General features: G+C 38.5%; 1 protein-coding gene across 8 annotated transcripts in view; it reads right to left on the bottom strand.

The window, feature by feature from the left end:
- The window catches only part of ccpg1 (cell cycle progression 1), a 62,861-nt gene that overhangs the window by 9,111 nt on the left and 40,085 nt on the right, over positions 1-13,665 (bottom strand). For 5 of the 8 annotated variants that reach the window (XM_043677490.1, XM_043677494.1, XM_043677493.1 and 2 more), the window contains 2 exons: positions 11,824-11,924; positions 6,361-6,486 (listed from right to left, as the gene is read on the bottom strand). In XM_043677490.1, the coding sequence (XP_043533425.1) occupies positions 6,361-6,486; positions 11,824-11,924 (227 nt within the window). Of the gene's footprint in view, positions 1-3,032; positions 5,354-6,360; positions 6,487-11,823; positions 11,925-13,665 lie in introns of those variants that run through there. The other 3 variants (XM_043677496.1, XM_043677497.1, XM_043677498.1) reach the window with 2 other exon arrangements.

The following is a 13,665-nucleotide window of genomic DNA, read 5'->3' as shown; positions in this document are numbered from 1 at the left end:
TGCAAAGGCACTTGCTGACTACACTATTTCTGAATGTCTGAAAAGAGAAGCACCTGCAATAAAATAACCTTTTCTGATATTTCCTACCTGAATAACACATGTGCAAAATATAAAAGGGAAAAGTTCAAAAGTTATAAAACAATTAAGATGAACTAGACTACAAAGCAGGTAAGTAAATTTGAGGTGATAAATTTGCCATAGAGATTGTGTTTACAATAAAGAATCCTTTAAAGAAAAAAAAACAGAAAAGGGGAAAATATCATGATGTAACAAGTAATCATTCAAGAAATTTCTTGTCTGTACAAATTTTGTCTCTACACAAAATACTTTTAAAAATCCATCAAGACATTTGACTACAAGTCTGTTTCCATGCTGTACATCTCTATGACTCTAAATCAAGAAAAGTTATTTCAACCTTGTACTGTCAACAGAGAAGCTATGTGCTATTCTGGCACCCTACCTTCAAAAATACATTGAGTCGTTGAAGAGGATTCAAAGAACAGCAACAAAAGTGATTGCAGGATTCAGTACTTCAAGGCACAGCTAAATTGAGATAGCCTGCGAATTCCCCTCCAAGTCACACACCATTCAGAACTGGAAATACTACATTATGTCGTTTCATTACTATTGCCAAGTTAAAAATTGCAGAGCTCAATATCACTTTCTCAGGGGTAATTAGGGCTGGCAATATATGCTGATGTGCACATCTCATGAACAAATTTTTAAGAAAGGAAAGGGCAAATCTTTCACGTGTTGTGAGGCACAGATTATGTACATCTGAACTGGCTATTGGATTTTGACTGCTGATCTAGAAAACAGATTTAAAAATAAGAAAAGTAACAAGTCACATTAAAAACTACAGAGTTAAGTAACTCCCTCATCCCCAAAGAGAGAGAGAGAGAGAGAGATGTAGGACAGGCACAAAGTAAAAGCAGTTGAGGCCAAGACAATTATCTGCTAATTGGGTTAGGTGTGCAGCTTTTGAAAATGAGATTGATGGCAGCTGTTTTGAAAGGCAGGAGAATAATACTCAATCACTCACAACATTAGAAAAAGGGAGCTGAGCGGCTAGCATTTAGAGGAAATGGGGTCAAGGGTTTTGTTAGCAAATGGAGTGTGGTAAGCCACGAGAGGCAATAGGATAGAAAAGACAAAGTTGCGTAATTAGGGACAGAGTATTGGAGAGAACAGGGAAGGAGTAACAGACGCAGCTAAATAGGCAGTCTCAGTGTTAGTAACAAAATAAGATAACGAGTTCCTTATACTTGCTGGAGGGGAGGGTGAAAAAAGGAGGAAGGTTTAAGGAGATGGTTAGTAGCAGAAAAAAGAAGCCATGGTTATTAATTTTCCTCTTCAACTTGACCCTGGACAATGAACAGCTTTGTGGATAAGAGGGATGTCCTTATTAAGAGTGAGGTATTTAATTTGGCCCTGCCATATCTGGTGATGGATAAGATGGTGGCTAGTTATGTCAGGGTAATTAAAATGAATGAAAAATAGTAAAGTATTACAGATCAAGTATCCTTTGTCTGCAGGTTTGAAACAGAAAAGACCTGAAAAAACTGAAGGTCTTGTCAAAAGGGGACCCCAACAGACCTGTAGAAGCAACAAGTTTAGAAAAAAAAACTTTGTTTGACCCAAATGGACCTAAAAGCAAAGATTACTTTTCCAAAAACCCAAACTCAGTACATATACGGGTCTGTTCAGGATATTTGATCAAATCTTCAATTTTAGATCCACTGAGGCCTAGTGAAGATTTTTTTTCCCTAAGGGGCCTGAACAGACTTGTGGTAAATGCAGCAACAAATGGCGACAAAGAATAATAAGTGCATAGATATCGAAAAGCACATTTACAGATATCATCAGCATTTTTAATAAAGATAATGTGAACCCATTCCCAACAGAATAGATACGAGTTCAAGAGTTAGATAAGTATTTTGCTTTTGGCTGCGAGATGATTAGTGAAAGATCTTAGAGTGTAACGTAAATGTTACTGAAAAAAAAAACAAGAGTATCCTTCATCTGAAAAACAACTGACCCCAAGGTTTTAGATAAAGGATTCCCAACCTGTATCAAGGACAATGGCATCATAAGCTATCTAAAAGGATAAGTTAAGCAACTTAAACATTGCTGAATCATTGTGCAAAGGCAGTCAAGGCTATGCAGTTGAGAAACTGAGAATAGAGTAGTAAGCAAATTTAGGGAAATGTTTTTCTAGTGATTCACATCTTTATTTTTTTTTGTACGTAAGGGGGTGTGGGAGAAGCGATACCAAGTAGTGATCAGAAATAGCCTCATCTGTGATTACAACTATAAGAGTAGAGGTCACAAGACATAGCAAGATTCAGGGCAAGTAGGGGTAGCAGGGGGTACTTGGGGACAGTTATAGGAAACAGGATGACAGATAAAAAGGAGATAATTTGAGGTGGATAGTGAAATCACTCAAGTTGGACTCCCAAATCAGAGAGACAAGGAGGGTAGATATTGCAAAGAAATTTAGGATGCAGCATATGACGAGGATCTTAAGAGTGTCAAGGGGAGTGGAACTTGCAAAGATACTCAAAGGAGAAGACATGGGGAGTACACAAAGAAACATGATTTGGTCATAAGACCCTCAATAGCACCACAGCAAATCGAAAGGTGATAGAAATTATAGCCTGGTAGTTAAGTAAACATGCTTAACATTAGAAATTTATTGTTGATCAAGAAGCATTTGAAAATAAATGCTAAAATCTAAAACCTTATGATCAACATAAGGACCAAGAAATGTAAGCAGCGATTAATTAAAAAAACTCTTCTCTGCCAAAGAATAAAAACACAAACCTCATAGTTTAATGCCTATTCTAAAAGCAAAATAATGGCTCACCTTCAGCAATGTACAGTTCAAGTCAGGTATCTTACTTAGTGCGAGTTTAGATAATATTGAACAGACTCAAATCAGGCTATGGGACTAAGTCATTTAGACCCTCAAACTGTTCTACCATTCATTAGATCATAGCTGCTAGGCAATCTAACTCCACATGGGTCTTTGTCTCTTGTGTTTCATACTTTTGGCTAAAACTAATCTATCAGTTGCAGTTTCAAAATCAGCAACTAATCAAGCATCAATCGGCATTTTCAGATATGTTTCAAAGTTTTACCACTTTTTGCGCGAAGAAGCAATTTCTCACCTGAAAAGCCTGACTCTCATTACTAGACAATGCTCCAGTCCCATGTGCCCCAACTAGTAGAAATTATTTATTCTAATCTGCCCTCGCAGCATCTTTCTATATCTTGCAAACTTCAATTATATCATCCCATAATCTTCTGAATTGCAGGGAATACAACCCTGATTTATCTACCTTCGCATAGTTTAACAGTTAGAGTCCAGGTACTATTTTGATATAAATCTCTGCTCTATTTCATTCTTGAATATTCATAGTATTATTTTACTATGGAACATTAAAAACATTTTCATTGAACTTCATTTTGAATTAATTTTATTTGCTCCAATTCTCCCAAGAACAACATTTGTGTAAGCTCTGAAGTAAGCATGTGAAAACTTTAATAACTACCCTACATATCTGAATACTATCCTGGATACACCGGAATCATTACAAACTATTATGATTGCGAATAAGTCTTAGAAACCAAGACTACCACTCCCCAACAATCTCATCTACGGTACTGTGAAAGCAAGCAGAGCAGGTACCACATCATTACAAAGAAAGGTGAATAGGAGATTCCATTCATTCTATCCAAATATCAGGTTGCAAAGGAAACAATTTTTTTTCCAAATCTACCCTTTAAGAGTTCCCTTTAATTTGCCAATTCCCTGTCATTGGTACAAAAGCTTTAAAACTGACTTACTGGCAGTAAAGTCTCAATTTACACACGGTACTTTCAAATGCATTCACTTACTGGACAACTGCACATCAGTACTGCCCCTTAAGCATCTGGCACTCATCAAGATGGCCAACTACAAAATGCTACACTGCATTTTACTAAGGGAAACAAACTGTGAATGTGTTTGTGCACATATATAGATAAAATAAACCACATTCCATGCAAAATACAATCAACAAAGACTGAACTGAGACACCATGGAGCAGAGAGAATGAGGCAATTGTGCAAATAAAAATGTTTCGCAAGCCACCTAGATGAGCTAATAAGTGAGAGCTGGGAGGGCAGAGGAAGAGATAAAAGGACAAGAGAACATTAATTGCAGTTTTCTGGAATCATGTGTTTATTTAAGCTTAGTTTTTGTTCTAGATTTTGCAGGTTGTCTGGCAAAGTTTGTGGGCTTGTTTCTGGATGTCTTCAGCTTGACATTATTAGCTCTTTTCTGTGACTTTTTCATTTGATTGTGGGAGCTTTTTATAATGGATGTTGCCCTTTTTTTCTTTGAATATTGCAAATTTCTTTCTACTTGTTTTGCCAAGTATTGTGAGCCCTTCCCTTTCTTTTTAGCAGACATTGTTGGCTCCTTTCTGGGTTTCTTTGGGAAAACATGGGCTTCTTTGAAAGTTATGGGTTGTTTTCTCTTTGAGTGTTGTTGGCTTTTACCTACTTTAGTTTGGATACTGGAGGCTTTGTTCTGCATTTCACAGTGAACTTGATTACATATTTGTTTATGATAAGCACGGTCTGCTGTTTTCCGGGTGTCTTTGGGTAGACATGGGTTTTTCTTACTATTAGGCTGTTTTCTCTTTTTATGGTATATGGTGCAGGATTTTTTATGTAATTTGGATTGAGTATTGTAGGCTCTCTGATTAGTATTGTGGGTGTTTTTCGTAGGGGATTTTTGGAAGACTTTCCTGTCTTTTCCATTTTTGTGAAGACTCTTTTTTGAGAGCTTATTTTGGAGACCCTTGCCAGATTTTATGGCATACTTGGAGCATGCTCTTCCTTTTCTGGCAAATTTTGAAGGTCCTTTTCTGCTTTTTTGAGGAGTACTGTGGGTTCTTTGGAAACACTGGTGGACGCTCTGCACTCGTTTCTTTTTATTGTGGCAGGTATTATTGGTTCTTTCCTTCTTAGGAAAACTTGTAACCTTTCTTCTGGATATTTTCTGGTGCACTTTATGAATCTGTTTTCTGTTTTTGTGGAACTGACTCTGTCCTAGATTGATTTCCCACAGTTCTGGATGCCAGAATTCCAGTCTGCCCTTATTATCTCTCTTCCTTAAAAATTTCCCCTTGGCTAAAAGTCCCCCATCTAAATACTGTGGGTCCCCCCTCCCATGTTTCCTTTTCCACTCCTGTGGTTTCATGGTTGTATTGCTTTCTCTCTCTGTTCCCAAGTCTTTTTTCTGATTCCACAGTTGGAATTGTTGGTGGTGTCCTGGACTCGAATTCCTCTGGAAACATACAACCTGCGAAATCAGGCCAATTTTAAGAAAAAGAAAACAAAAACAGAGGAGGGTAAGGAAGTTTAACTTTTAAAAGTTTCAGATACAAAATTACAACTTGCACCAACCCTCCCTCCAACGAAAAGGCAGTTGGCAAACGTACAAAAAGGTTGCCCTGTAACATTAACGTGCGGTGAATGCCCTCGAAAAGCTGTGGGTCAGATTTCTGCCATAGGGACTTCCATCCTTGATAGCTGGCTGGCATCTCTTGCTGCCCAGCAGTGCCAGAATTTACAACGAGGCACTAGTAGAACTACAAGCAACTCCATAGAGCATGTAGTGGTAACTGGACACAGGGGAATCCGGAGTGTTTTGGGTGAGTAGGGTGCATCTGTACACTTTATTTTGGGAGGGGGATTTGGACAGGGTGTAGACTTTGAAGGCCAGACAAAGAGTTGCAAAGGCAATGCATACAGGGTATCCTCTAAATGACATTCCCCAAAAACAGACTTCCTATTTTTAACTGCCTTCTGTTGCCCAGTGCATTATGACAATCAATGCTCTGGGCAACGGGAGGCAGTTGAAAATAGGAAGTTGTTTTTTTTAAGAGTATGTCATTTGGAGGATGCCCTGTATGCATTGCCTTTGCAACTCTGCCTGAAACAGTAGACTGTAGAAGTGGTCTCAACAGGCCTAAGGATATGTAAGAGAGTAGCACCCTACCCATACTGTATTATGGAGACCATTTCAAGGGTGGGCATGAAGGCAATGTCATACATTGCTGAAAACACACCCAGCAAGGAGTTGCAAAATCCAGTCTACTGCTTCAGTATCCGAACAATAACAGCATATAACTATATTTGTTTATGTTTTGATACTCGCAAGTTTTAGAGCTCAACAAATGAAGCAATCAGATAAAATATATTCAGATGTTACAAATCCAATCAGTCTGTAGTTTGAAGCACATTTACAAGATCATTTGTATTAATATTGAGAACAGTCACATAAATAACCAAGAATGGTCAAGTTACCTGAAGCTCAGCTTGTTTTTCTTTGAGCTGTTCGTTTTCTTTTTTCATCTTATCCATAAGCTTTGTCAGTGTAAGCAACATGTCCGGTTTTTCCTTTATGTCTTCCAAAAGTTCCTCAGTTCCAGCCTAATTTATAACATGGCAGCTATCAGAGAGTATATGACTGCTGCACCTACTATTTTCATATTTTTGTGTTAAATAATTGGCATTTTAAATGAATTATGATGGCTACTTTCCCCATCTTTAACCACCTAAGCTTCCCTTCTGAATGTGTTGACTGCTAATGTGATAGTTGTATGATACTGCTCGTCTCCGATTCCTTTAATTGGTCATTCCATACAAGTGAGGCTTAGCACCAATTATTAACAAAATAATTAATGCAAAAGGGTATTGCTGCTCATAATGATTCAATCTTCAAACATCTCCTGCTTGCCCTTCCAGCAGGGACTGGTGAACAGTGTACAAGTGGAAATTCCTGGCATTTCTTTTATTGTTCATGGGATGGGGGAAAATCAGTGGCAAAGTTAACTTTTATTGTCCATCCTTAATTGCCCTTGCACAAGGTGATAGTCAGTTACTTTCCCAAACCATTGTAGTCTGTGATGTAATTATACCCATAGTGATCTCAGAAAGAGAGTTCTAGGATTTTAACATATTTACAATGAAGGAATGGCAATTTATAGTTCCAAGTGAGGACGGTGTAGGGCTTGGAGAGGAACCTGCAGGTGGTGACATAGGGCATACAGCATAGAAACAGAGCCCTCAGTCCAAACAGTCCATGCCAACCATAATCCCAAACTAACCGAGTCCCACCTACCTCTGCTTGGCCCGTATCCTTCCAAACATTTCTTATTCACGTTCTTACACCAAAGTCTTTTAAATATTCTAACTGTACCAGCATCCACTACTTCCTTGGAAGTTGATTCAACACAAACCACTCTGGGTAAAGGTTGCTCCTCATGTCTTTAATTCTTTTCCTCTCATCTTAAAAATATGCCCCCTAGTCCTGAAATCCCCTATCCTAGGGAAAAGACATCTGTCATTCATCTCGTCTATACCCCTCATGATTTTATAAACCTCTTACCCTCCAGTGAAAAAAGGTCCCAGCCTATCCAACCTCTCTTTATAACTCAAACCCTCCATTCCCAGAACATCCTGGTAAATCTCTTCTGAATGCTCTCCAGCTCAATAATATCCTTCCTATAACACAGCAATCAGAACTGGACAGAGTACTCCAAAAGAGGCCTCACCAAAGTCCTGTACAACCTCAGCATAACATCCTAACTCAAAGTTCCGAGCAATGAAGGCGTGTGCTAAACGCCTTCTTAACCATCCTATCTGTATGATGCGAACTTCAAAGAATTATGGACCCAAAACCCTCTGTTTCTCTGTTCTACAACCTAACTACACAAGGCTCTACTTTTAATTGTACAAGACCTGCCCTTGTTTATTTTACCAAAATGCAATAACCTCGTGTTTATCTAAATTAAACTCCATCAGCCACTCTTCAACCCTTTGACCCAATTGATCGAGATCTCTTTGTAATCTTCGGTAACCTTCTTCACTGGCCACTATCCCGCAATCTTGTTGTCATCTGCAAACTTACTAACCATACTTCTATATTCTCATCCAAATCATTAATATAAATGACAAAAGTGGACCAAACACCAACCCATGGTCACAGCCCCCCAGTCTGAAAAACAACCCTCCACCATCTCGTTCTCTCTCTCTTTTCTGGCATTAAAACACATCATGTGTTCCGATGTCACCCTTGTTCTTCTAGGTGGTAAAGGTAGTGGGTTTGAAAGGTGCCAAAGAAGCCTTAGCAAATCGCTGCATCTTTCCCATAAAGTGGGGTACAGGACAAAAAGATTCCTACTGTTGCTTCATGGGATTAGTTCACTTAGAACAGCTAAGAGTTGAACCAAACGCCTGCCAGTCTTTATGACGCAGCTATTTACATGTTATTCATCAGTGAAGTCATTTTAACTCTAAAATGTTTAAGCTATGGAGGTTCAGTTCCCCAAAATTAAAATATCATTCACACAAAGATTGTGCAAGTTAATTTTAAAAACATCTAACTTTGTCATTCTTGCTAATTAGTGGTCATTAAGGATCACATTCTCAAACCTCTTGAGCACTGAGCAACATTGCAATGGAGGCACTAAGCAATGTTAAATAGTTCAAAACATTTTGGATTATTCAGTGCTCACTAAAAAGTCTCATGCATGAGCTACTACGTAATTACATTTTGTGTTGCTGTAAATCCTATCCAGCAGTATTGTGAAATAGATTGCTGTCAATCATTGCTGGATTACATTACGGTCAGTGACAAACATCAAAATTAATTGGGAATATCAGAAAATCTGTGGGATACTCCACTTGGTCTTCGCCAATATAGCAGATTGTGAGAAATACTAAAACAAATAGTAAAGAAACGTGCATTCTTTAGCATTTTTGGGACAGAAGCATATTGACTGACCACCCTCCCCTCCTTACTGGATAAATCTCCATTCAAGGGATGATTATAATTTTCACTGGCACAAATTAGAGTTATTTGACTTAAGAGTCAAATATTAGGGAAAGTCAAAAACATTCTGATAGTACTGATGGAATGATTGACAGGCATACTGGAATGTTATTTTGCTACTCTGTAGTTCAGCCAGCTGGACATATGAAGCATCAAGTCAGCTACACCATTGAACATACTGGTATGGCTGAAACCAGCAACTGTTTAAGTTGCGTGATCAGCTTGATACAATTGACAGAATGTATGTCTTCTTCTGAACAGAAAAATACCTTCAGAACCTGCAAAAAAGTTAAATTCCAAGGAGCAACTTTGTTCAGTTCATATTGTTCATGGAAAGTGGGACTTTGATTTTAAACCTGGAATCTGCAAAAATATTGTTGCTCCACTTGCTCATTCAATCAATATTCCTTGCTTTAGTCAGAGTGTTTTGACATTAATTGTTTTAGACTACTAGCCCAAAGAAAAAGCAAAAAACAGAGTTCCAGCACGAATTGAGCAAAAGTGCAGAAATGCCAGAATAAATTAACAAGAGCTGGGATAAATATTAACCAGGACAGTGGATAGGACAGAAGAGGACTGTGAAGATAACTAAACAAAGAGAAGTGACAGGTGAGATGGTCAGAGTGTAAAGAACAGAGAATGACCATAGTATCCATCAGAAAGAAGAGATTAAGATTGCGAGTAAGGTAGTTTGGAATGTAAAAACAGAGCAAGAGCTTTTCTGAGTATTTAAAAAGGAAAAATAAAACAAAGTGAGTGATTGTCTCTGGAGAGCAAGAATGGGGAGTTAATTGTAGATAACAGCAGATACAATGAAGTATTTTACTTCTGTCTTCACTATAAAAGGATACAAAAGTACATTCCAACAATAGCTATAAATTAGGAGGTAGAAGGGACAAAAGGCCATTGTGGAATTACTGTCACAAGGGAAATGGTACTAGGTAAACTGATGTAGTTGTGGGCTGACAAGTCTTTGGGTTCAGATCCTCAGGCCTGAAAAAACAGCTGCTAATGAGGTAATAGATGCATCGGCATTAATCTTCTAAAATTCCCTAGATTCAGGAAAGGTTCCATTAAACTGTGAAGGAGCAAATATAACACCTCTATTCAAACAGGCAAGAAACTATAGGTTAGTTAGCTTGAAACCTAAGGGGAGTAGGTGTTAAAATTGCTCATTACATAGATTTTAGCTATGCACTTAGAATAACGAGGTAATTAGGAGGTCAGTGTGATATTGTGAAAGGGAAATCATACTTCACCAATTTAATGTAATGTAGTTCTTGGAAGGACAAACATGCGCAATGAGTAAAGGGGAGAGTGCATAATCTCCAGAAGGCATTTAATAAAGTGGCAGGTGAAAGGTTATTGTGGAAAATAAAAGTTAGGGAGTAACATGCTATCATGAACAGAAGATTGACTGGCAGTAAACAGAGTATGGAGGGTGATTAGCAGGGTATGGAGACTACAGTGATCCAGGCTGGGGCCTCAATGTTTTACAACTTACATTACTGACTTATACAAGAGGAGCAAAGGCATGGTTATTAAATTCACAGATATCTGTTAGACAGGAAAGTATGTTGTGAAGATGATATGAGAAGGTTGCAGATAGTTAACGGATACTTTGAACAAATAGGTAAAAATGTGGTAGATGAAGTGAAAATGTTCAGTTGTTCACTTTGGCCAGAGTGTAAAAAGAAACAGCATTACTTAAACAGAGAATGATTGCAAAATTCCAAAGTGTAGACTGATTTAGGGTTCTTGTGCATGAGTCATAATAAGTTGTAATCAAAAAGACTAATGGGATGCTATCAATTATTATGAAAGGAACTGAACATAAAAGTTAGGACATTATGCTATTGATACACAGGGCATTGGTGAGACCACATCCCAAATACTTTGTATCTTTGGTCACCTCATCTCAAGGATGAATGAATTTGTTGTCTTGTGAGGACAAACTGGACTGGCTTCTACTGGAGTTAAGAAGAGTCGGGGTGATTTTATTAAAGTATATAAAGATCCCAAATGGTTTTGACAAGATGAATATAAAACAATTTTCCTCTTGTGGGTCAGTCCAGAAATCAGGGCACTGTTTTAAATTTAAGAGTTATCTTTACAGACAGAGATGAGAACTATTTTTCCTCAGAAGAGTGACAGACTTTAAAACACTCTGCCTCAGAAGATGGTGGAGACGAAATCATTGAATATTTTTTAAGACAGATATAGGTAGATTCCCGTTAAACAGAAGAATCAAATGTTATTTATTGGAAGATGCAAATTTGGAATTCAAAACTCAAATACATCAGCCATGATTTTACTGAATGATGGAATAGGCTCAAGAGGCAGAACAGTCTACTTCTATTCCTAGTTCATATGAACTTATGGGGGCAGTACAGTACAGTACCTACACTAACTGTGGATGAGTAGATGAGTAAGTTGGCTACACAGTCCAGATAGAAAGGAAAGATAGAAATAATAAAATAATGTAATACTCAAGACCAGGGAAAGAGTGTATCCACAGCCATGCACATTACTCCAAAGCAGCAAAAATTAAAGAAATTTCTTAGCAACTTTGGCCACAACTTTTCAATAGCTATGCTCATGAATCTTATCTCGATAACACATCAATGTTTTTCTGAAAATTGCGTAACAGCAAAAGCATGCAACAATGTGAAGCAATTTGGATTCTTATTACACAGTAAAACTAGAAACTGCACTGTGCTGAATGTTATTCTCGATTCAACCACCACTCTGTCACCAATCTGCTTCTATGTACACAGTACAAAACACTAAATCAACTAAAATATAATACTGAATAATTCACTGTTTGGAGATTTCATTGTACTGAAGATTTCATTTTTTTCAGTTGAAGTGAGGGTACACTTGAAGTTGAAGGTAGTATTAACACTGTGTAATGACTTAGGGCATTTACTTACTTGATCCTTTTGACACTGAAAAAGATCATCTTTAACATCATTCAATTCCTCTTCATGAATTTTCTTCACTATTTTTTGCTGTTCCTGAATTTGGGTCGTTCCTGCAATGAGTCAAAAGAAAACACACCATGGTACTATCAAAAAGACAGGCTTTTGGATTATCTTTTTATCATTGCATTGCTGACTGGTTATTTGAAAAATGAAATATTTGACATTCATAAGTAGCACATGCAAATAATGATAAGACTAATTTGTGAAATAAATGTAGCATGATTAGAACAAGTAAAAAGTGAAGGACAATTTTTTTCATATAAATCCAATGGTTGTTGTAGTTAGATGTAGTTTGTCCCGCCAGGTTTTAAATAACTGTACGAAAACATTCATTCACTCTCCTGTCTCCCCTTTAAATCCTAATAATGACTAACAACCTCCAAGTAAAACACAAATGTGCACAGAATGAAATAAATGAGGTATGTCTCATTTTAACAAATAATTATATGTGGATTTTGTGTTGTCATCTTTACACACTATACTAATTGCACAAAATAAACAATGATTCAGTAATAATGAAGCTACAAATTTATATTGCACTAAATTATGCTTGTGATTACCCACCTGCATTATCCAATTCTCCAGTTTGTGCCAAGTACAACACACATCTAGAATTCCATCACTGCCCCTCCTGCCACTGAGAGCTCATACCCAAGTTGCAACTTCCCCCATCTCATCTCCCTATTCTTTTGAGCACTGAATTTTAGTACATAGTTCTTAACATTGGCAGGCCTCTTCTTTTAAAAGGTTTATTAAAGCAACCAGTATGCATTTTAAAACATCCTTACTTTGCTTAAAGAGGCCTGGTTCTAAACATATGCTGTTTGTGAATTACTTTTGGAATATAGCAACAAGTATTAAATTTTAACAAAATCGATCAGAAAATGCAAGTGTCATCAATTTTTACAATGTATATCTTATTGCCCATATTTACTTAAAACACTTGCCTCAAGCAAGTATTTCCCATTAACTTGGAAAAAGTCAGGACTGCAGATGCTGGGGATCAGAGCTTAAAAATGTGTTGCTGGAAAAGCGCAGCAGGTCAGGCAGCATAAAGGAGAAGGAGAATCGACGTTTCGGGCACAAGTCCTACTTCAGGAATGAGGAGGGCGTGCCAAGCAGGCTAAGATAAAGGTAGGGAGGAGCGACTTGAGGGAGGGGCGTTGGGAATGCGATAGGTGGAAGGAAGTTAAGGTGAGGGTGATAGGCCAGAGAGGGGGTCGGGGCGGAGAGGTCGGGAAGAAGATTGCAGGTCAAGAAGGCGGTGCTGAGTCTGAGGCTTGGGACTGAGAAAAGGTGGGGGAGGGGAAATGAGGAAGCAGGAGAAATCTGTATTCATCCCTTGTGGTTGGAGGGTTCCTAGGCGGAAGAGGAGTCGCTCTTCCTCCAGGCGTTGTGTTGCCATGGTCTGATGATGGAGGAGACCAAGGACCTGCATGTCCTTGGCGGAGTGGGAGGGGGAATTAAAGTGTTCAGCCACGGGGCAGTTGGTTGGTTGGTGCGAGTGTCCCAGAGGTGTTCTCTGAAACATTCTGCAAGTAGGCGGCCTGTCTCCCCAATGTATAGGAGGCCACATCGGGTGCAGCGGATGCAGTAAATGATGTGTGTGGAGGTGCAGGTGAATTTCTGATGGATATTGAAGGATCCCTGGGGCCTTGGAGGGAAGTGAGGGGGGGAGGTGTGGGCGCAAGTTTGCATTAATGGCGGTTGCAGGGGAAGGTGCCGGAAGTGGAGGTTGGGTTGATGGGGGGGGTGTATCTGACAAGGGAGTCGCGGAGGGAGTGGTCTTTC

The sequence above is a fragment of the Chiloscyllium plagiosum genome, chromosome 36 (genome assembly GCF_004010195.1).
Source record: "Chiloscyllium plagiosum isolate BGI_BamShark_2017 chromosome 36, ASM401019v2, whole genome shotgun sequence".
Classification (NCBI taxonomy): domain Eukaryota; kingdom Metazoa; phylum Chordata; class Chondrichthyes; order Orectolobiformes; family Hemiscylliidae; genus Chiloscyllium; species Chiloscyllium plagiosum.
The sequence above is the reverse complement of the archived record's forward strand: the minus strand, read 5'-3'. Positions and strand labels throughout refer to the sequence as shown.